This window comes from Antedon bifida, chromosome 2, assembly GCF_963402885.1.
Source record: "Antedon bifida chromosome 2, ecAntBifi1.1, whole genome shotgun sequence".
In the NCBI taxonomy this organism is placed as follows: Eukaryota; Metazoa; Echinodermata; class Crinoidea; order Comatulida; family Antedonidae; genus Antedon; species Antedon bifida.
This window is the reverse complement of record NC_136227.1, coordinates 24,584,990-24,611,038: the sequence shown is the minus strand read 5'-3', so window position 1 is coordinate 24,611,038 and position 26,049 is coordinate 24,584,990. Positions and strand designations below refer to the sequence as shown.

At 32.3% G+C, this 26,049-nt stretch overlaps 2 protein-coding genes across 2 annotated transcripts in view; one reads left to right on the top strand and one right to left on the bottom strand.

Annotated features, from left to right (window-relative positions):
* Positions 1-26,049, bottom strand: part of LOC144858731 (uncharacterized) — a 103,111-nt gene that overhangs the window by 14,326 nt on the left and 62,736 nt on the right. The gene's annotated exons all lie outside the window — the stretch shown is intronic.
* On the top strand, positions 11,542-12,315 carry LOC144835536 (uncharacterized). Its single transcript, XM_078690616.1, has one exon. The coding sequence runs from the start codon at positions 11,542-11,544 to the stop codon at positions 12,313-12,315; it is 774 nt and encodes a 257-aa protein (XP_078546742.1).

Below are 26,049 nucleotides of genomic sequence, written 5' to 3'. Positions count from 1 at the left end.
TTCATTTTGTAGTTCATCGAGAGTGACTGTAATTTATATAGAAATACTTGGTATTAAGAAAATAATACAACTTGCTGATTTTAATTATTATAATAATACAGAGGGGCTAGCAATGAACACATTTTAAAAGTATTTATTTAGCATCTTGTTCAATCTAAAACGCTACAGCTACACACTTTTTAATACATGTTAAATTGTATTTTTGCTTTGATAATAACTATACATTTTTTCAATGAAAAACATAATAAACGAATCTAGAGTTTGCTTATAACGGGAGACAATGTAAATTCACTTGTAGTGTTAACTACTGTATATACGAATAATAACGTTATTAATTTTTAAATCATTGTATAAGAGTAATTTACATTGTCAGTTGCTGTGATTGATGCTCCGTGATCTTTGAGACTGTTCACTATCTCTACATTACCATGGCCAATCGCAACGTGTTTATGTAGCGGTGTGCTTCCATACTGGAAAGAAGAAAGTTAGTATTGTTATATTCCATATTTATCCTTTTCTATATTCATTTTGTAATTCATTAAGAGTGAATGTAAATTATATAGAAATACCTGGTATTAAGAAAATAATGACTAACTGATTTCAATTAAGATTAGGATTAGGATTTAGCAATGAACATAATTTTGAAAGTATTGATTTTAGCGTCTTGTTTAATCTAAAATTCGTCAGCTGTACATGATGTTTAAATATCGTAAATTATATGGTGATGGTTAATAACTATATAAATAATATAATTTATTAATTTAATAAACATAATCCTACGCCTAGAAATTTCGTTTAGATTCAAGTAAACTTTCATGAATACTGAATTTGTAGATCTGTATTTATCAAACCGCCTTCAAAACATAATTGCAAATTCCAACAATACACTCTACAGTGAATTCAATAAATATTTTGTTATATTATCAATCTACTATCCATCCCACCTTCATCCTACAATGCAAAAAAAATATTACGTAATTCGTTTCTCCCATTTTCTAGAGGCTTTTGAATGCAAGCTATGTGTATGTATCGAGTTATATGACATTTGCCTTTTTGATATATTTGTTGCATTTGTATTTTATCCTATAGGTGTCGTACCATTTTTTTTTTAACTACTACGAATAATATTAATAATGTTAATGATTTTAAATAATAGTAAATCTCTGTCAAGGCTACCAAACTGTATCAATAAAGTGTCGTACTGTCTGTATTTTACCAATGTTATCATATCTTTACTATATTTATTTAATATGTGACAAGCAGGACAATTTGTTTTACATTTCTCAGAGCTTGTTGGTATTTCATTATTATTACATTTTTCACAAATTAAAATATTGTGGTTTAGGGCCTACATAGTTATTATCAAACATTCTCATCAGTACTTCATTGCCTCTTTGTACTGTATTTCACCTTTCCAAGCTGTGGATGCTTGCCAACGTCGCATAATCCACCCAAGTCAAGTGCATACAGTATCAGTTATTAATATTACCAATGCCTGTTCTTTCTCTTTATTTTCCAGTTATCATGTATATGTATGTTAAACATTTTATTTGTTGCTTGTATTCTAAAAGATACTAATAGATAATATAGATGAACTATTTTAGATATTTTGTTCGATTTATGATCCAATGGGATTCGCAGCTCCCGTACTTTATATGGAAAAGTTTTACAGGCTATGTGCAAGCAGAATTTACACTTAGACAAACCGTTAGCATCTGAATTACGGACCAGTTGGTTAATTTCTTTCTTTCCTTTGAATGGTCTTTGGCCGATATAAATATACATGTGCCGGTGTCAACCCGAGGTAAGGTCAATAAAGAAACACACTATAACATTTCAGAAACTATTCTTTATTAATGTACTTTCTTACAATCCGGTGAAAACTAGAAAGAAATGCAACACAACAGCATTAAATAAAACGTACAACGTTGCTAGCCCACCGCTACACATATACGGAGCTAGGCCTAGCCTCTAACTAAGGCTAGGCCTAGGCCTAGGGCTAAAATGCTCGTTTAACTATCAAATAACAAATAAACAAGTAACAAAATCGGTCTCACCACATTTGGCCAGTGTCATAACAAACTTCTTGGAAGAGAGATGAGGATCTCAAAATCACAATAAATGCGTTAAAATTGAATCAAACAACAATAACAAACTACTATTTATCAACTGTGAGATTTAAACGCATGCTTGAGTTGAGAGCAAGCAAAACCGTCAACAACAATACAATGTATCTCGCCTCTCTTTCTCCCTCTAGCTTGCCGTTAAATAATTATAGAGGGGGTAGTTTCAATAAACTTTGACAGACGGCAAACATACAATGTATAGAGTGCGTTTAAAAATCTTAGTATGCGATCAGTATTTGTAGTAGACATAAGGACAATATATTTTAATTTAGATGGATTATTTGTGTAAGAGGAAAACATATACTTAGTTCTACTATCTGAATAAACTAAAGGGATTTATCTTCAATTGATTGTAGAGATCATAATTTGCATATAGTCTATCATTTCTATTAGGCCTAATACGATTCCATCTTCCTTTTTCTAGTTATAATAGTCTTAGTTTAGTCACAATGTATCTATGTTTGTAATTTTAATTAAGTATTCTTCCATTCCAACATAATTTATATTGAATGCGTGTGAAATATTGGAGCTTATAGAGAGTGTAACCTATATTATCTCATAGAATTGTGTCGTTCAATAAGCCTCGCCTTAGTTTAAATTTTGAAATAAAAAATATTGTTGACCTGTTGAGCATGCCATGTTGTCAAATCCATTTATACATAATGAGTTTTACATCATTGACCCATTTTGTTGCGCTTTTCTATGTTGAAAATCATAACATTGTTTAATGAATTTTTCATAATCTATTTGGCTTACTCTCAGCCACTAACGAATTAAATTAATGATACTTTGAGTTTGGATAGGGAATCCTCGACATTCTCCTCTCTCATTACATCACTTGGAGCAGAATTTTCTATTCCTAAAAGATATTTTTATTCTAAAATCAAAATATAATCCAAGTGGTATGAAGAAATTGTTCAAATGCTGGAAAACTACAAGTCAGGCAGTCGATGCTACAAACCACAAGGGTTCGGAGAAGTCAAGCAGGCAAAAATTCATTAGTGAATAGTATGTGGTCAATGCACGTATTTAAGATTGATAACTCCTGATAATATTCCTTCTATTTCTCTACTATTATCTAAAGCCAAAGTTACCCCAGCTAAAAAAACAACGATGCAACTTCCATAGAAAACATCTTCTAATCCGAGTGATATAGTCAGTAGAGCCGTGCGTGCTAAAGTAAGCAATTGATTTCAGATACCGGATGAGTGAGTAGTTCTACATTTGTTCACCATGTAGGTCTTACCAAACTAATGCGGTTGGCCGAATCGATGACGAATCGAGTAAAGTTGTTGCTTCAGAACTAAAATGTATTCGCTCATTCCACACTAATGTAGATAAAGTTGTTTCAGAATGGTTTTATAACAGACAGATAAAATGAACTATAAATCACATTAAATGTATTGAATGTTCATTCCCCTTAAAGGAGCCAACAAGTAGTAAGGCATATTTTTCAGATATGCCTATCAATGGTAAACTTAACAGTGATATAATACAACAAAACACATGCAATAATATAATATGAAAAGATTGGTGTAAATATTGCAAGGAGCAATGTAACGGCAGTATGTGTAACTGACTTAATGATTATATAATTGTTGTTGAAGATATGCTCATCGGGAATAATTTGCATAAAATACCATGTTAGCCTACGTATATTAGAAATCTCACTAGCTAGTGTACGGTAGTTAGTTGAGACCATGCTATCGTTAGCTGCACGATTTTAATATATTTTAAATTGTATTTTTGCTTTGATAATAACTATATATTGTTTCTCAATGAAAACACATTAAACGAATCTATGGTTTGCTTATAACGGGAGATAATGTAAATTAACTTGTAGTGTTAACTATATACAAATAATTACGTTAATGATTTTTAAATCATTGTAAAAGAGTAATTTACATTGTTTGTTGCCGTGATTGATGCTCCATGAGCTATGAGACTGTTCACTATCTCTACATTACCACGGCAAAACTTAAAGTGTTCATGTAGCGGTGTGTTTCCATCCTGGAAAGAAGAAAGTTAGTATTATTATATTTCATATTTATCCTTTTCTACATTAATTTTCTAATTCATTAAGAGTGAATGTAAATTATATAGAAATACCTGGTATTAAGAAAATAATGACTAACTGATTTCAATTAAGACATGCAGAGGATTTAGCAATGCACATCATTTTGAAAGTATTGATTTTAGCGTCTTGTTTAATCTAAAATTCGACAGCTGACAGTAGGCCTACATGATGTTTAAATATCGTAAATCATATGGTGATGGTTAATAACTTTAAATAATATAATTTATTAAATTAATAAACATATTCCTAAGCCTAGACATTTCGTTTAGATTCAAGTAAACTTTAATGAATACTGAATTTGTAGATCTGTATTTACCAAACCGCCTTCAAAACATAATTGCAAATTCCAACAATACACTCTACGGTGAATTCAATAAATATTTTGTTATATTATTAATCTATTATCCATCCCACCTTCATCCTACAATGGAAAAAAAAATTACGTAATTCGTTTCTCCCATTTGCTATATGAGGCTTTTGAATGCAAGCTATGTGTATGTTTCGAGTTATATGACATTTGCCTTTTTGTTATATTTGTTGCATTTGTATTTTATCCTATAGGTGTCGTACTGTCTGTATTTTACCAATTTTTTTTAAACTACTACGAATAATAACGTTAATGATTTAAATAATAGTAAATCTCTGTCAACGCTACCAATATGTATCAATAAAGTGTCGTACTGTCTGTATTTTACCAATTTTATCATATCTTTACTATATTTATTTAATATGTGACAAGCAGGACAATTTGTTTTACATTTCTCAGAGGTTGTTGGTATTTCATCATTATTACATTTTTCACAAATTAAAGTATTGTGGTTTAGGGCCTACATAGTTATTATCAAACATTCTCATATACAGTACTTCATTGCCTCTTTGTACTGTATTTCACCTTTCCTAGCTGTGGATGCTTGCCAACGTCGCAAAACATGCTCGTTTAACTAACAAATAAACAAGTAGCAAAATCTGTTTCACCACATTTGGCCAGTGTCATAAAAAAACTTCTTGGAAGAGAGATGAGGATCTCAAAATCACAATAAATGCGTAAAGAATTGAATCAAACAACAATTATAACAAACTACTATTTATCAACTGTGAGATTTAACAACAACAACAACAACAATGTATCTCGTCTCTTTCCCTCAAGTTTGCCGTTAAATAATTATAGAGGGGGTAGTTTCAATAAACCAGACGGCAAACATACAATGTATAGAGTGCGTTTAAAAATATTTTCTGAGCTTAGTAATGAGATCAGTATTTGTAGTAGACATAAGGACAATATATTTTAATTTAGATGGATTATTTGTGTAATAGGATCGAAAACATATACTTAGTTCTACTATCTGAATAAACTAAAAGGAATTCATCTTCAATTGATTGTAGAGAGCATAATTTGCATAGTCTATCATTTCAATTAGGCCTAATACGATTCCATCTTCCTTTGTCTAGTTATAATATTCCTAGTCTTAGTTTAGTCATAATGTGTCTATGTTTTTAATTTTAATTAAGTATTCTTCCATAATTCCAACATAATTTACATTGAATGCGTGTGAAATATTGGAGCTTATAGAGAGTGTAACCTATTATCTCATAGAATTGTGTCGTTCAATAAGCCTCGCCTTTGTTTAAATTTTAAAATAAAAAATATTGTTGACCTGTTGAGCATGCCATGTTGCCAAATCCATTTATACATAATAAGTTTTACATCATTGACCCAAATCGCTCAGTTTGTTGCGTTTTTCTATGTTGAAAATCATAACATTGTTTAATGAATTTTTCATGATCTATTTGGCTTACTCTCAGCCACTAACGAATTAAATTAATGATACTTGGAGTTTGGATAGGAAATCCTCAACATTTTCCTTTCATTACATCACTTGGAGCAGAATTTTCTATTCCTAAAAGATAGTTTTATTCTAAATTTTTATTCTAAATATAATCCAAGTGGTATGAAGAAATTGTTCATCTGCTGGAAAACTACAAGTCAGTCGATGCTACAAACCACAAGGAAATTCATTATATCTCAGATGCTAGTGAAGTAGTATCTACTATTAGCTAACCCCAAAGTTACCCCAGCTAAAAAAAACAAGGTATCAAGTGTATGTAGCTAACCGGGTACAACAAATCAACGATGCAACTTCCATAGAAAACATCTTCTAATCCGAGTGATATAGTCAGTAGAGCCGTGCGTGCTACAGTAAGCAATTGATTTCAGATACCGGATGGGTGAGTAGTTCTACATTTGTTCATCAGGTAGTTCTTAACAATCAAAGGCGGTTGGCCGATTAAATTGATGACGAATCGCGTAAAGTTGTTGCTTCAGAACTAAAATATATTCGCTCATTCCACACTAATGTTGACAAAGTTGTTTCAGAATGGTTTATAACAGACAGATAAAATGAACTATAAATCACATTAAATGTATTGAATGTTCATTCCTCTTGAAGGAGCCAACAGAGTAAGGCATATTTTTTAGATATGCCTATCAATTATAATACAGACGGGTTTAGCAATGAACACATTTTAGGAAAATAATACAACTTGCTGATTTTAATTATTATAATACAGACGGGTTAGCATTGAACACATTTTAGAAGTATTGATTTAGCGTCTTGTTCAATCTAAAACGCTACAGCTACACGATGTTTAATATATTTTAAATTGTATTTTTGCTTTGATAATAGGCCTAACTATAAATTTTTCCAATGAAATACACATTAAACGAATCTAGGGTTTGTTTATAACGGGAGATAATGTAAATTAACTTGTAGTGTTAACTAATACAAATAATTACATTAATCCTTTTTAATTCATTGTAAAAGAGTAATTTACATTGTTTTTTGCTGTGATTGATGCTCCATGGGCTATGAGACTGTTCACTATCTCTACATTACCCTGGGCAGACCTAAAGTGTGTATGTAGCGGTGTGTTTCCATTCTGAAAAGAAGAAAGTTAGATTAAACTTTACGCATTTTATTAAGAATACAGGTATTATTATATTACATATTTATCCTTTTCTATATTAATTTTGTAATTCATTAAGAGTGAATGTAAATTATATAGAAAAATCTAGTATTAAGAAAATAATAAAACTTGTTTAAAAAGTATTGATTTAGCGTCTTTTTCGATCTAAAACCCTACAGCTACACGATTTTCAATATATTTTAAATTGTATTTTTGCTTTGATAATAACTAAAAATGTTTCCAATGAAAAACACAATAAACGAATCTATGGTTTGCTTATAACGGGAGATAATGTAAATTCACTTGTAGTGTTAACTAATACGAATAATTACGTTAATGATTTTTAAATCATTGTATAAGAGTAATTTACCTTGTTTGTTGCTGTGATTGATGCTCCATGAGCTATAAGACTGTTCACTATCTCTACATTACCACGGCCAAACTCAACGTGTGCATGTAGCGGTGTGTTTCCATCCTGAAAAGAAGAAAGTTAGTATTATTATATTTCATATTTATCATTTTCTACATTCTTTTTCTAATTCTAAGAGTGAATGTAAATTATATAGAAATACCTGTTATTAAAAAAATAATGACTAACTGATTTCAATTAAGACATGCAGAGGATTTAGCAATGAACATCATTTTGAAAGTATTGATGTTAGCGTCTTGTTTAATCTAAAATTCGACAGCTGTACATGATGTTTAAATATCGTAAATTATATGGTGATGGTTAATAACTATAAATAATATAATTTATTAAATTAATAAACATATTCCTACGCCTAGACATTTCGTTTAGATTCAAGTAAACTTTCATGAATACTGAATTTGTAGATCTGTATGTATTTACCAAACCGCCTTCAAAACATAATTGCAAATTACAACAATACACACTACGGTGAATTCAATAAATATTTTGTTATATTATTAATCTACTATCCATCCCACCTTCATCCTACAATGAAAAAAAATAGTACGTAATTCGTTTCTCCCATTTGCTATGAGGCTTTTGAATGCAAGCTATGTGTTGTATCGAGTTATATTGACATTTGCCTTTTTGTTATATTTGTTGCATTTGTATTTTATCCTATAGGTGTCGTACTGTCTGTAGTTTACCATTTTTTTTTTTCTATTACGAATAATAACGTTAATTTAATGATTTTAAATAATAGTAAATCTCTGTCAACGCTACCAAACTGTATCAATAAAGTGTCTTACTGTATTTTACCAATTTTATCATATCTTTACTATAATTATTTATTTAATAATATGTGACAAGCAGGACAATTTGTTTTACATTTCTCAGAGCTTGTTGGTCATCATTATTACATTTTTCACGAATTAAAATATCGTGGTTTATTGCCTACATAGTTATTATCAAACATTCTCGTATACTGTACTTCATTGCCTCTTTGTACTGTATTTCACCTTTCCAAGCTGTGGATGCTCGTTTAACTATCAAATAACAAATAAACAAGTAAGAAAATCTGTCTCATCACATTTGGCCAGTGTCATAACAAACTTCTTGGAAGAGAGAAGATGATCTCAAAATCACAATAAATGCGTTAAAATTGAATCAAACAACAATAATAACAAACTACTATTTATCAACTGTGAGATTTAAATGCATGCTTGAGTTGAGAGCAAGCAAAACCGTCAACAACAAATGAATGTATCTCGTCTCTTTCCCTCAAGCTTGCCGTTAAATAATTATAGAGGGGGTAGTTTCAATTGGCAGACGGCAAACATACAATGTATAGAGTGCGTTTAAATATTTTCTGAGCTTAGTAATGAGATCAGTATTTGTAGTAGACATAAGGACAATATATTTTAATTTATATGGATTATTTGTGTAAGAGGAAAACATATACTTAGTTATACTATCTGAATAAACTAAAGGGAATTCATCTTCAATTGATTGTAGAGAGCATAAATTTGCATAGTCTATCATTTCTATTAGGCCTAATACGATTCCATCTTCCTTCTTTTTCTAGTTATAATATTCCTAGTCTTAGTTTAGTCACAATGTGTCTATGTTTGTAATTTTAATTAAGTATTCTTCCGTTCCAACATAATTTACATTGAATGCGTGTGAAATATTGGAGCTTATAGAGAGTGTAACCTATTATCTCATAGAATTGTGTCGTTCAATAAGCCTCGCCTTTGTTTAAATTTTGAAATAAAAAATATTGTTGACCTGTTGAGCATGCCATGTTGCCAAATCCATTTATACATAATAAGTTTTACATCATTCACCCAAATCGCTCATTTTGTTGCGCTTTTCTATGTTGAAAATCATAACATTGTTTAATTTTTCATAATCTATTTGCCTTACTCTCAGCCACTAACGGATTAAAATGATACTTAGAGTTTGGATAGGGAATCCTCAACATTCTCCTCTCATTACATCACTTGGAGCAGAATTTTCTATTCTAAAATCAAAATATAATCCAAGTGGTATGAAGAAATTGTTCAACTGCTGGAAAACTACAAGTCAGGCAGTCGATGCTACAAACCACAAGGGTTCGGAGAAGTCAAGCAGGCAAAAATGCATTATATCTCAGATGCTAGTGAAGTAGTATGTGGTCAATGCACGTATTTAAGATTGATAACTCCTGATAATATTCCTTCTATTTCTCTACTATTAGCTAAAGCCAAAGTTACCCCAGCTAAAAAAAACAAGACGAATCTAAAAAGGTATCAAATTTATGTAGCTAACCGGGTACAAAAACCAACGATGCAACTTCCATAGAAAACATCTTCTAATCCGAGTGATATAGTAGAACCGTGCGTGCTGCAGTAAGCAATTGATTTCAGATACCAGATGAGTGAGTAGTTCTACATTTCTTCATCTGGTAGGTCTTAACAAACAAAGGCGGTTGGCCGAAATCGATGATGAATCGCGTAAAGTTGTTGCTTCAGAACTAAAATATATTTGCTCATTCCACACTAATGTTGACAATGTTGTTTCAGAATAGTTTTATAACAGACAGATAAAATGAACTCTAAATCACATTAATGTATTCAATGTTCATTCCACTTAAAGGAGCCAACAAGTAGTAAAGCATATTTTTTAGATATACCTATTAATGGTAAACTTAACAGTGATATAAGACAACAAAACACATACAATAATTTAATATAAAAAGATTGGTGTAAATATTGCAAGGAGCCATGTAACGGCAGTATGTGTAACTGAGTTAATGATTATGTAATTGTTGTTGAAGATATGCTCATCGGGAATAATTTGCATAAAATACCATGTTAGCCTACATATTAGAAATCTCACTGGCTAGTGTAGTTAGTTGAGACGATGCTATCGTTAGATGTATGGCGAATTCTAAATGTTATGTCATACTATTATACAATAAATTATCTCCATTGTGGCATTATTACACGCATTCTGTCTTTCTATTACGTTTTATCTCAACTCAAAGAAGTGGCAAGTGAGGCCGCAGTTATAGTATAGAGTAGATTGTGTGTTTGTTATTGGTTCTTAGTAAATGTTGTAATTTAAACATTATTCAAAAGTGTTCTAGTTTTTCACCCTTGAGTTTACCGTAAACATGGTGATGATTTATATAATATTCAAATTCAAATAAATATAGTTTCTATACCTTATCTACGGAGTTCACAAGATGTGGATATGTTTTACATATTTCTTCAATTTCTTCCAAATCTCTACATCTTACAACTGCTCTTAGCAATTTGTTTCTGGAAAAAAAAGAAGATAAAAATGAATCGTGGCTATAATACTCGGTCGATGATGTTAATATGTTTATTTGTCATGTTTCTAAACAATAATAAATACAATTTTCTTTGAACTATTTAAAATATTATACGTTTGTTGGATGTAAAATATAAAGCTTACTTCGCCATTTAAAAAATGCAGTCCCCCACAGTTTGAAGATATAACTTATTCATCCATTGAAAGAAATGCACTCTGTAGTTGCTAATTATTCTGTGGTTGCTGAAAAATGAAACATAAACTTTAAGCATAATTTATTTTTATTATTTCATTTTTCAATATTTCAATATTTTGCAATACTAGAAGTTCTTCTTCTAATATTTCATATTAAATCTAAAAATGAAGAGTAAACAAAAATAAAATACATTTGTATATTTTAGGCCTAATTGTCTTAGAAGCAGTTATTAAATCGTCTATCTTCACGTTACGGTATCTCTGGAATTGGTCATAATTGGTTTGCATCATATCTAAATGATAGGTCCCAGTCCATTGTCATCAAGGATGTTTTGTCGAACCCGACTCTGCTTACAGTTGGTGTTCCACAAGGGTCTGTGGTTGGTCCTCTTCTGTTTATTTTATTTACCGCCCCACTACTTGACCTCATTGAATCTCACAATGTGAAGTGTATGGCGTATGCTGATGACACTCAGCTTTATGTCACTTTCAACCCTAATCAGCGTAATTCTGCTGTCAGTAAACTTGAATCCTGTATTGCCGAAGTCAGAGCATGGTGTCAATCTAACAACCTGGTTATGAATGATGCTAAAACAGAACTTATTCATTTTTCTTCTCGTTTTAAGCCTGCGTGTTGGACTGCCTCTGTTAAGATTGGTAATTCTTTCATTCAACCTTCGTCATCCTGTAGAAACCTTGGAGTTGTCATGGATTCAACGCTTAGTATGTCCAATCAGGTACATAACATCTGCAAAGCTGGGCTTCACGCTATTCGTAAAATTGGAAGCATTCGGAAGTACCTGGATTCAAGATCAACTGAGATTCTTGTTCACGCCTTTGTTACATCAAGGCTAGACTGTTGTAACTCATTACTTTATGGCTTACCAGCAAAGGATATCTCTAAAATTCAGCGAGTCCAGAACACAGCTGCCCGATTGGTCGTTCAAAGACCCATAAGGCAACATATCACACCTGTGCTGAGACAGCTTCACTGGCTTCCGGTAACACAAAGAATTACCTTCAAGATCCTGCTATTTGTTTTCAAAGCTCTTCATAATTCTTCATCTAAGTTCATTTCTGAACTTATTCAACCTTATGTTCCTAAGCGGTCTCTAAGATCTAGATCTGAGCCTCTTCTTGCCCATATATTTCATCCCTCCACTAAGTTTTATGGAAATCGTTCATTTTCTTCGGCATCCATCTCTATGGAATGCGTTGCCTATTGAAATCCGTCAGGCTACTTCCACCAGTGTCTTCAAATCTCTCCTCAAAACACACCTTTTTAATTTGTAATTTTTCAAAATTTTCTGTCTTTGTAAAGCGCATTGAGGCTTTCAGCATAATGCGCTATATCAAGTACCAGTTATTATTATTATTATTATTATTATTAGAAGAATTTACAATAATTGATATTTATTCGAGCAGGCCAACCATAAACGGCTTTGTTCTAGTATATCATTTACAATATTACTATTTTTGTCAAAGCATTGTACCAATCATTTAATAAAAACATGTTAGGATTTATATACATTTTTCAAGTTTGTATTTTAACATAAATTATATAATTCTCGGTTAGAGCTAATAGATAACCTGCCGATATCAGATATAAGAAGTTTCTTCCCAAAGGTAAGAAACATATCATCTCTTCTCGCCTTAAGTGAAGTAAGACACTGATTTGGTCCTGCCAGACCCCAAAATAAAAGTTCGACTAGAAACCCAATTACATTGTAATTAATTACAAATGACCTTAAAGATCTATACATATACACTGCTTTGGTTCTTCCGACAACCACACTCCAACAGATAGACATCCCCTACAAATTGCTGATAGAATGATCTAGCACATTGTTAAGGAATATAAAATGAGCTATTACAGACTACCTACTTTGCATAGTACTGCCTTAGTTCTATCATCCCCATCTGAATATAGGGTACAACATCTCATCTGAGCTATCTTTTGGTACCAGAATATAAATACCAATATTCCCGCAAGAAATAAAAAGAAATTTAATTGAATAAAGTGTATGTATATCAGTACATTCATCTATTAGTCATTAAAATATCATATACAAAAATAGATTAAAACCATTATAAAGGAAAACTTAACAGTTTCTTTTAAAATGTATAAGCTAATAATAAAATATCAGTTTCCAACGTATGATGAGGTTGGAATCCACTATCTAACATTTAAACATATTTACTGACCAAACTCAATTTTACAGAAAATAACTTTAAAATAATAGTTGTGTTTAGGTACAATATATATATATTTATATTAAACTGATGGCAACCATAAAATCGGTATATGGGAGAAATATGGATTATTCTGTAAATTTACACGATTAGATGGTTACCTAAAAACAGTATATTTTTACATTTAAAGTTTACTGTCCTAGTCATTGCTCCACTCAGACCCAGAACTTGTATCATCTTTACTTCACAGATACATCTTCAAAAAGGTTGTCTGAATGCCTATTTAGAAAACCAGTCAGACATATAAGCGAATTAGAAAGCTGTATGTTACAGTATTTACTAGTACTTTACTTTTTTATTTTTAAATATTAAACAGTATACAGAATAATTATATATAGTAGAAACTCACACACGTCACTGCATTAAGTAAATGTAGTGGGGCATTGCTAAACTGCGCAAACTGCGCAAACACTGCGCAAACCTCCTTCAAAACAATTATTATTGATTAGAACACAACTACAACTATATAGGGAGACAATTTATGTGAAAAAAAATTTGAAATTCTTTTAATTTTGCCTTTCTTTTTGGTTAAAAACTTCAATTTTTGGGAAACATTACAATTTGTTTTATGTACCCAAAAATCCGGGCGATTTCCGCTAAACGGCACGAAATCACCGAAAAACAGTTATTTTTTAAAGGTTTTTTCAATGTAACTTTGTTATTAATTGACCGATTTTTATGGCTGTTTCGACATTGTAATGCCTAATTAAGTACCTACGATGTCATGTTATTTTTAATTTAAAAAAACTTAAAACGTCGTCGGCATTGATTTTTAAAGTTAGACGATTTGAAAATTGCCCTGTGTTAAAGAATAGGCTTGTTTTGCCAATTTGTTGAGATTTTTACAAAAACGTTCATAACGTTTGACCTAGTTATCCAATGATATTGGCTGTTCCACCATGCAAAAGCTAATCAATCAAGCTTTCTAATGACCTAAAGTAAAATGTGATTGGTTCAGACACTTCGTCGGCACAGCCCCTTTTTTGAAGCAGTGTTTTGGTTTGTCAGTGACCGGCTAGTGTTAAAGGATAGGCGAAAATTTTCGAAGTCGTCCAAGCTTTCCTGAACAGTCAGAACGTAACGTTAAAACTAAAATTACAGTTGCTGAAAAACTACTTATCCAAAACGCTTTATTTTTTCACGAAAGTTAAGAGTTATTATTCCTTATTTGTAATATGTAAATGTATTTAAGATAAGGCAACAGGATTTTTTATATAAGTAGTTTTAAAACACTTGGTTTATTTGAAAACCACCAGCGTGGTTTTGCCGAATTGGCGGACTCGTCCATTTTACTAATAGGAAAAGGATTGTAGCACAAAACGTTGAATTTGACCTATATGGTTTCCATTTCTGTTTTCTAATGTCAAATTAATATTATATTATTAGTATATTCATATTGTACTAGTTAGCATCTACATACCGTTATACTGCACTTTAAATTTGTTTTGGTGATTTTTCAATGAATTGTATACACAGGGAGTTGGTATACCATACCATTGGTTCTACTAAAATTATTATTACTTTTATTTGTTTGTGCAATATTTGAAGATTGCTACAAAAATAGAAATAATTTAAATAATAATATATTTAACAGATTAAGTGTACGCACTATGCCTATGGAACAGATTACCTATCGGGCGTAGTTCAGTATGATATTCTATTATTCCCTTCTGTATCAGCCTCCGCCCTTTTGGGCTTTTTTTCTACACAATACTTATTGTTAATGTACCATAGTTATTTTAAATGGAGTAGTCTCCTGATAAATAGTTCTTAGCACTCTAACATTGTTCTTTTGTACCTATTGTATTTTTTTGTTTTCTTTTATTAAAAACTTTTGTTAACTGTCTGAAAGTTACCTCCTAGTAAAGTGGAACGACCCAACATGGTTAATTAAACACCACTGTGTTAGGGAGCAGATTGAGATCAACTGATAAGAGCCCGACGCACTAAAATTAAATAGGCCCAAAAAACAAAACAAATTGTAATGATTACTGATTTCACAGCGCAAACAACAAAAAAAGCTGCGCAAACCTCCTTCAAAACAATTGATAGAACACAACTAGTCTATATAGGGAGACAATTTATGGGAAAACAAATTTGAAATTCCTTAAGTTTGCCTTTTTTTTGGGTGAAAAACTTCAATTTTTGGGAAAATTACTGATTTCACAGCGCAAACCCCCAAAAAAAGCTGCGCAAACCTCCTTCACACCAATTAATATGTATTAGAACACAACTAGAACTATATAGGGAGACATTTTATGGGAAAAAAAAATTGAAATTGCTGTAAGCTTGCCTTTTTTTGGGTGAAAAACAGAAAATTACAGATTTCACAGATTTACTGTAAAGGTTTGCGCAACTCCCAAAAAAGCTGCGCAAACCTCCTTCAAACCAATTAATATTTATTAGAACACAACTAGAACTATATAGGTATAGGGAGACATTTTATGGAAAAAACAATATTGAATGTGCTGTAAGTTTGCCTTTTTTTGGGTGAAAAACAGAAAATTACAGATTTCACAGATTTACTGTAAAGGTTTGCGCTGTGAAATCTGTAATTTTCCCAAAAAATTAAAGTTTTTGCCCCAAAAAAAGGCAAACTTACAGCACATTTAATATTGTTTTTTCCATAAAATGTCTCCCTATACAGTTCTAGTTGTGTTATAATAAATGTTAATTGGTTTGAAGGAGGTTTGCGCAGCTTTTTTGGGGTTTGCGCTGTGAAATCTGTAATTTTCCCAACAAATTAAAGTTTTTGCCCCAAAAAAGGCAAACTTACAGCAATTTCAATATTGTTTTTCCCTTAAATTGTCTCCCTATATAGTTCTAGTTATCTAATCAATATTAATTGATTTGAAGGAGGTAGGTTTGCGCAGCTTTTTGGGGGGTTTGCGCAAACCTTTAAATCTGTGAAATCTGTAATTTTCCCAAAAAATTAAAGTTTTTCCCCCAAAAAAAGGCAAACTTACAGCAATTTCAATTTTTTTTCCCCATAAAATGTCTCCCTATATAGTTCTAGTTGTGTTCTAATAAATATTAATTGGTTTGAAGAAGGTTTGCGCAGCTTTTTTGGGGAGTTTGCGCTGTGAAATCAGTAATTTTCCCAAAAATTGAAATTTTTAACCCAAAAAAGGCAAACTTAAAGGAATTTCAAATTTTTTTCCCCATAAATTGTCTCCCTATATAGGTCTAGTTGTGTTTTAATCAATATTAATTGATTTAAAGGAGGTTTGCGCAGCTTTTTTTGTTGTTTGCGCTGTGAAATCAGTAATTTTCCCAAAAATTGAAGTTTTTAACCAAAAAAAGGCAAACTTAAAGGAATTTCAATTTTTTCCCCATAAATTGTCTCCCTATATAGTTCTAGTTGTGTTCTAATAAATATTAATTGGTTTGAAGAAGGTTTGCGCGGCTTTTTTTGTTGTTTGCGCTGTGAAATCAGTAATTTTCCCAAAAAATGAAGTTTTTCACACAAAAAAAAGGCAAACTTAAAGGAATTTCAAATTTTTTTTCTCATAAATTGTCTCCCTATATAGTTCTAGTTGTGTTCTAATCAATACTAATTGTTTTGAAGGAGGTTTGCGCAGCTTTTTTTGTTGTTTGCGCTGTGAAATCAGTAATTTTCCCAAAAATTGAAGTTTTTAACCAAAAAAAAGGCAAACTTAAAGGAATTTCATATTTTTTCCCCATAAATTGTCTCCCTATATAGTTCTAGTTGTGTTCTAATACATATTAATTGGTTTGAAGAAGGTTTGCGCAGCTTGTGAATTTGGTAGGAGAATGTCATAGTATATAGTGATGAAATTACAGTAGGTGGTATCTAACTGGTACCGATTTGGGGTCCCCCACGTCTATACGCATACACAAAAAATACATATACAAACAAAAAAGTTAATTTTCTACAATTTATTTGACAAATTTGCGCATATAGCAAGATACGATACCTACCCAACCATGTAGCATAGCATTAGCAATAAAATAAATTTAGCGATTCAATATTTAATAACAATGGCAATTTTAAGCTATGGATACGAAACTGCATTATGGAATATTTAGATTATTTTTTATACCAAAATAATAATATTTGGAAATTTGATTTCGTATTATTTACATAATAAGTAGTGTTTACGTATTTACTACATAAAAAACTTGGTCGGAGATTTTTTGACGGTTTCCCCCTCTAAATCTCATTTCTTTATGTCTCAAGTTATTCTGCATTTAAACCATTTTATTGGATTGTCATAATCTTTTTCCATTGTATTTATTTTATTTAGTTTTATTATTTATGTTTTATTTGTTTTTGTAATTAGCTATCGTTCTAAACGGTGGTATACTAAATGTATGCATAAATAAATCAAGAGGATTCATAGACATTTATTTCTGTTATATTTTTGGATCTTATGAATGTATAGCCTGATAAGACAACAACACGGTCAGTACCAGGAACTAGTATTAGTGGTATTATTATTCACGAAAAGCGTGGCACAAGCTTCGACATGACAGCAAACTTAATTGTTGTATTGTATAAGTTTGGATGTTAGAATATGTTCCATTGTTTCCAACTGATCGAAACGTGTATTTATTAATAAACCCATGATCGGTTATTTGATAAAAATGTTATATTTGTGAAGGTACCATCCCGAATTAATTAAGTGTCAAGACAAGAAATCGGTTAGAACCATGTTGCAATAAGTAGAATTCGTTTCTTCTTCGACCTAATTTAATTCAATATTTGGTTCAATTCTTTCGATATGTCATTCCCAGAGTGACAATTCTATTTTACTACATACCAACATCGTGCCTGTATCTGTCATTCCATGTGGACGATATGTATCTAGCTTACAACATTTATTTTCAAAGTTGTGAGTACATCTGTGGGCACTTATAAAAGTTATTTTTAATTTCGTAAACATTTCAAAACATTTAGGGCAGCCTAAGAATTGGGCGATGATGTAGGCCTAATATACCCCAGTTTATAATATGTTGCTAATCTATAGTAGATATTATGTTATGTTAACTGTTTATTGTAATTTATCATTACATTTTCAAAACAATAATTATAAGTAACAATAAAATTAATCAGTAACTAAATTATATAACCAACCGTACCAATTGTTTTTTTTAATGGACTACATCATGTCTTTTTTTAAACAATTTAATAATTATAATTTAATTCTTTTGTACATTTAGTGTTTTGAGAAATGTTTTCGTTTAAGGATTCGCTTACGAAAGGTAAATTTTATTTTATTTTATTCCATCGAAACCAACAGCGATGATTACCGCCACTAACAGGTTTGATACAAACAAAGTCATGACTGTTGAAAGCACCTTGATTGGTCCTAACATTGATCAAGGGCTTCTCTCGTCCAGTGTCCATCTTGACCAGAGGAAATGATACGAATTCCAAATTACACGTTCCGCTAACAGTCCGGGACATTTTAGGCTTACCAATAGAAAACGTAATTTTTATTTTATTGTCCGTTATCTGTTTACAAGAAGTTTCACCAATTATGCCTACTTGTCTTAGTAATACATTTTTCAATTTAGTAGGCCTATTAGACATAACATTATGTTTAAAACAAGTGGACATTCATTAGTAATGTCCCAGTATTATTTAATAAACATTTAAATTACGTTTACTTCCTTCTTTCAACACGTAATTATATAACAATTAATTAATGTACAGTTATGTCTTGATTAGTTCGTCTACGTATCCTTTCTTTCTCCGCTTACAAAATAATGCAAAAACAAAATTTCTGTTCTAATTCAAGCCTGTTCCTAATTTAGGTCAACATTATTTACAAGACTTGTTATCGTACATTTACAATAGAGTCTGTAATCTTACAGCCATCTCTCATGATTTTATGTTTACGGCAATGCAGTATTTCAATAAAATAAAATACTTACAATTCATCTTATAAATAAATATAATTATTCCTTATTTTAAATCCTTTATTTCTCCAATAGTTGTATGTATGTGTACGACTTGCATAATATCAGTAACCTTGTTTGTGACTAGATTGGTACAGAGAATACCGAGTATATTCTTCCTCTCAATAACATAAAGGAGACTGGAAAATGGCTTGTTGAATAAACACAAGGTTGTGTATAGATCTGATTAACACTAGTGTATGTAAAAGGAAGTGGTAGGTCTAATAGCCATAATTCGATTGAAACAGCCTTTGCTTTTTAATTCTTACTCAATTTCCTGATAGAGAGTACGTTATTATTAGCATTGGTAATAGAGTGCTTGGTTAATTTATTTTAATGTAGGAAAATGATGCAAAGGTAACATTTCAAACAAGTAAGAAAATATCAGTAGGCCTAGATTTTAAAGAATCTTTAGAATAATAATACTTATATTGCTAGTTTAAAGTTGAGATAATCCAGTTTCAACAATCTAATTTGAATGAATTAAATGAATAATGACATTTTACTTCGTCCATAAACATTTTGTACATAAAATATTGGATTTGAATATAAAAAATATAATAAAATTACAATTAATCCATGTATTCACTAAAAAGGGAACGCTGCAATTAAGCAAACTTTTAGTTGCACAGCCCTGACAAAAAGTCATGAAATATAGAGAAATATCAGCTGATTCTCGGTACTGTCTCTCTCTTGTTCCGAAATATCATAAGAATATTTGGTAATAATACAACATCACATGTTTTTCACATTATCTAATAGTAACCTAATTCTTAACCTAACCTTACATGATACAGGCACCACATGTGAAGCTGTATTACTAAATATTCATATGATACCTTGGAAATAGTATGTGGAGATACAGCATTGGGAATCGATTGCAGCGAAATATTTATGAGAACAATTATTTTTAAAAAATTCGAATTTATAACTTAAAGGACAAATGTATCGAGAACCATATTTTGGCAACGTATTAGGGTATATGTACATATGTTTTCAGATTTACGATATTGCCACGCGCGCTCGCCGTACAGCCGTCGCCGTAAATTGCTGTGACGTCAAGTGTGCTTACCTAAATCTATCCCTTGAGTTTTCACTGTTAGTAACATACAAGGAATAGGTAGGTGTCTTTTCAATTGCTAATTCGACATGTATTAGGTTTAAATTTACCAAAAAAAATGTTTATTCTGTTATTGAAGAAATACTTCAATATCCAGATAGGCAAAGGAAATATAAAAAATCAACACTAATTTTAAAAGTGTGCTTACTAGACATTTTCGCGCTTTGCTTATTTGACCCCGTGGTAGCTAGAAGTATGACGTATGTAATGACGCGTTGGATTCACTCAACGATATCGCACTTTCCTGATACTTTCATATTAAGAACATCTAAGCAAAACAATACAATTACTGTGTGTCGGGCGTTAATTACCAGATTCGATTATCATTGTACGATCTATGTGTCGAGTGGTTAAAATAAGAAAGGGACAGTCAAAGTAACCTTTTCTTATGTAGGCCTACTATACCTGGTAAAATTAATTTCGTTGAACTGATGTAATAGGAGAAATGTATACAAGTATTGCTTCCGCTGTTTCACCCCTCATTTAATAATGCAGCTATTAATTTCTATTTTTTTTCTCTTATCTTAAACGAAAAAAAGTCCTAAAATGAGTTTTCTTTTTAGTGGTATATTTTAAAAATACAGCAAAATGCTCTTTTAATGTTTCACTGTGATTCAAGAAAGTGCAAACTCAAACAAGTAGAATATTAATTTCAAGATATCATATTACCTTTGCTCCATCTTGTGAAAACCGATAATATTCTTGTTATAAATGGAAACTTAAAATGCAAAAATATGTTTCTATTGAGATTAATTGTAAATTTAATTTTAGAAACAGGTTTTTGACAAAACAATTGTATCCATCCCAACATCTGACATCAATTCGTAATTAATTTTTTCATCAATTTTTCCGTTTCATATTTCAAAGATCATTTTTTTTTATTTCCAATTAGATGTCCTTTCAGATATACACTTGTTCCTGATGCTCGACATACATATATTTTGAGGTCCGGTGTACAACATTGCTCTAAATAGTATGCATAATTACCTCCGCCAAGGAGGTTATATTTTCACCCATGTATGTTTGTGTGTGTGTGTGCGTGTGTCTGTGAACAGCCTGGAGGCCACAGTTTTTATCCGATCTCGCCAAAATTGGCCACAATGATCTATGCTCCAAACGCTCGGACGAGTTGGAATTTGAGTGGAAAAGGTCACAACTAACAAAAAACTATTTTACTAGAGACCACAGTTCCACAGTTTTTATCCGACTCTCACCAAACTTAGCCACAATAATCAATGAATCATCATATAATTGTGGTTAAATTTTGAAGAGTCAGGGTCAAACATCAAGGTCCACAAAAAAAAGAAATAAAAAAATAATAATAAAAAAAAAAACCTCAGCGGGACTTGAACCAGCGATCTCAACTGTGAGAGGCTGGATACATACCCATTACACCAAACTCTCATCCACAATTTTAGTGTGCGGTTAGCCTATTTAAACTTTTTTTTCATTTTCAGGGGGAATTTTAAGTAGGGAAATTTTACAGTAGGCGGAGGTTTGTACTCTTGGAGTACCCTCTAGTTATTTTTAGTATTACATTATATTATTCCTTTGATTTGTCTTCCGTTTTTGTCTCGTTTTTATATATTTTAAGTGTTGATGAATAGTAATAAATGATGTTTCTATGGCTTGTATAGACAATTATCACATGTGTAATAATAGTTTAAGGATAGATATTTAATAGAATAATAGTTTGACATTATTTTAAATCAACATTTGATCAATTGAAGAGAACGAATACTGTAGATCAATCAATACAATTTCTGTATGTGTATATTATTGTGCACATATTGACAAGTTACTGACGATTTATACCCAATTTAACACTATGTTATTCAACTGTGAATAATGGACATCACAATTATTTAAATTGGCTATGTTGTTTAATTTTAATTTTCAAATTAAAAACAATTGTTCTTCAAAATGATTCTTCATTTGTGTGAAAAACATACCATATATTAAAAAAGCATAAATAGATAGGTGTATATTTATTGAAAATACTTTAGTTAGCCATAAACCTACTAGGTGTGAGTTATGGTAAAGTTAATCAATTGCAACAACTATACACTGTAGTCACGAGTCAGATGTTATATGGAAATGGTCCGTTAAATGGTTTAAAAAGTTAATCTACTCTCATTTTTAAAACGTGTGTTGCACTACAATTTCTTCTACAACCAGTAGACACAGATGCAGTGGAAAACGAAGACGGATTTTTCTTTTGCATTGTTCGGGATCTTTTAGACGACCAGGAATTAAAATGGTTTCAATGATATGTACGATTGAGTAACAGCAGGTGTTAGTAGATTAGAAAATATATACTGTTGATTTTGATGAAGATATTGTAGTCAGGTCACTTAGCACTTTTTTTTGTGACAACATCCCAAGCTTTGCAGAAACGTTCTTTGGGACCTAACTAACAATTCTAAAAGGGGAGCCCAAACATTTGAACAACTAATAACGTCATTTTGACCACGCCCTTTTTATATAATACGGTAATGTAGCTATGTGGAAATAATAAAAACTAAACATTACATAAATATGTCAAGTTTTGTTTCATTTTACAACTTATGACATGTACAATACTACTAACATCAGAAAAACATAATTTCACAATAATAATGACGTCATCAAAGCCACATCCATTATATTAGTTATTTTTGTGGACTATTTCCTTAGGCCTAGAACTTGTGTTTTGATATTTTCAAAGAAGGAAATAATGGCTGCTCCAGGGTCCAAAGCTAGGCCTACTAAGTCAAAGTCAATTGATACCCAACATGGAAGTGACATTGATGAATTGTCTAGTCAATGTAAGTGTGGTTCCTGTGATTCACCAGTCCTGAAATCAGATAGGGGAATTATGTGTGGCTTGTGTAAATATTGGTTTCACTCGCAGTGTCAAGGTGTGAATAAGACGAATTATGATTGGTTAACAAAAGGTGATCCTTCTATTTTTTGGTATTGCCGTACTTGCACTACACTAGCAGGAATTCTGAACGACGTTAGTAGTAATCAGAAACTAATGAAAGCGGAAATTAATAGCATTAAAATAGATGTTAAGAAAAATAGTGATGCGATACAACATTTTTCAGTAACACATGCTGAACACCAAACTGATACAAATTTCGAAGAGATGGTCGAAAGGAAATTTGATGACTTAAGGAAGGTGACTCTGCTGATGGTAAAGAGAGGCAATTGCAGGATATTAACTCGCTAAAGAAGTTAATTGATGGAGAATTGTCAGTAAAATTTTGTCATAGGCTTGGCAAACGAGAGGATGGTAGAGATAGGCCGTTAAAAATTGTATTTTTTGATGAGGAGAACAAGTTTAGATTTATGCATGGTGTCCGTAATAATAAAGATTGTAATATAAGTGTATCTCATGATAGAACCCAAGCAGAGCGGTCTGAATATAAAAAGTTGCGGCATACTTTAAATGCTAGGATTGAGGCGGGCGAGAAGGATCTAGAAATTCGACGTGGCCATATAAGGAAAAAACCTCAGCGTATTTAACACAGAACAAATTAGTCAATCAGAAAAAGACTTTAGTTCAAAGAATTCTTCATCTTTTTCTTGTTTTTACACAAATTGTGACTCTTTGTTCAATAAGAAGGATGAGTTGGTTGCAAGAATAGCTAACGAACAACCTGATTTTATTTTTTTAACCGAAGTTTTCCCTAAGAATTATTTATTCGAAATTGACTTCAATTGTTTGTGTCTTTATGGATATCAATTTTTTCATCCAGAAAACTCAGTTCGGGGTATTGGAATTTATGTGACTCCATTGTTATCCCAAAAGGACTCCGGATCAACACGCCTATTCAAACAAGAGCAGCTTTCGACATTCTCAAAAGGGCCAGCCAGTCCTTATTGAGGGAACGAATCAGCCACACCAGGTTTCTACTCAACTTTACCGAGAGGAACTTGGAGGAGATTCGTCACAGATTAGACACAGCTTTACAACGAGGAGACTATGACAAGGTGAACAAATGGTCCCACAAGTCTGGCCAGTTCACCTTCGAGACCACTCGCAAGAAGCAAATCAAGAAATGCAATCGTCTTGCAAACAACAACCAAAGGGAGAAACAACCAGCACCAACTCTTAGCCGTACTCAGTTTAACGCCAAGACTGTAGTGAACCTAAGCAGTCGTGACTTGTCACAATCCGAGAGATCAGTTCTCGTACTTTGCTTAAACTTTGCTACGGCACCTTCAACTATACCGAAGGAAGAGATCATCCAACGAATCGAACCTACTTTGACAGGTCTTGACAAAACTTCATCAGACAGCATCCGCATGCAGATCTCTCAACTGTTACGCCAGGACACCAAACCGAAATCCAACATCACCAAGGAAGAACGAGATGCTCTTAAAACTCTCCGAGCAGACTCAACAATCCATATCCTACCAGCAGACAAGGAGAATGCCACCGTCATCATGAACGTTACAGAGTACAACAAGAAGATTATGCAGCTCTTGAACACTCCTACGTAAAGGAAAATCAAGAAAGATCCAACTCAATCCATCGAGAGGAAGATCGCAGCTAAACTTCTACAACTACATCGCTCTGAAGCTCTACCCAAGTCTACCTACCACCAACTTCGACCATCAGCAACAACTTGTCCCAGACTATTTGGGCAACCCAAGATCCATAAGCAGGACATACCACTACGTCCTATTGTCTCTTCCAGAGGCTCACCAACGTACAACCTGGCAAAACATCTAGCCAAGATACTGTATCCACTGGTAGGACTAACAGGTCATCATGTGAAGAATTCCCAGCATTTCGTGGAAATCATCAAGGACGTCTACCTGGAACCAACAGACAAGCTGATCAGCTTTGACATCAAGTCTTTATTCACCAATGTTCAAGTTAGGGAAGCTTGCACTATAGTCAAACATCGACTGCAAGCTGACCCTAAACTCCAACAGAGGACCGCACTTTCTGCAGAAGAAATCCATGAGTTACTTCTACTATGTCTAACATCTACCAACTTCAAGTGGCGAGACCAATTCTTTGAACAAACTGAAGGCACGGCTATGGGATCTCCTTTATCCCCGGTCATTGCCAACATCTTTCTGGAGGAGATCGAACATCTAGCACTCTACTCCGCCAACAAGCGACCAAAAATATGGCTTCGATATGTTGACGACACTTTTATCATCTGGCAGCACAACAAGGTGGACTTAGATAGTTTTCTAATACACCTCAACTCTCAACACTGTAACATAGCATTCACCATGGAAGAGGAAAACGACCACAGTTTACCATTTCTTGACGTATTTGTCACAAAGGAACCTGAGGGCACTCTGTCCCACAAAGTATATCGCAAACCCACGCGTCGCACACGGACAGATATTTACACAAGCGATCTTTCCACCATCCGTCAACGAAGAAATCAGCGACAAGAAGTGTCTCCGACAAGAAATACATCATGTCAACAAAGCATTGGAACTCAATGGTTACAACAGGAAGGACTTCAAGTCATCGTCAACCAACAACAACGATCCTGTAGAGTTCAGAAAGTCTGTATGTTTACCATATTTGGGACAGCTTTCTCATCGTATCCAGCGAGTACTACAAAACGCCGACATAAAAGTATTTCATAGTGCAGTCAACAAGTTGTCACAGTGTCTTCAAACACACAAGGACAAACCAGCTAAA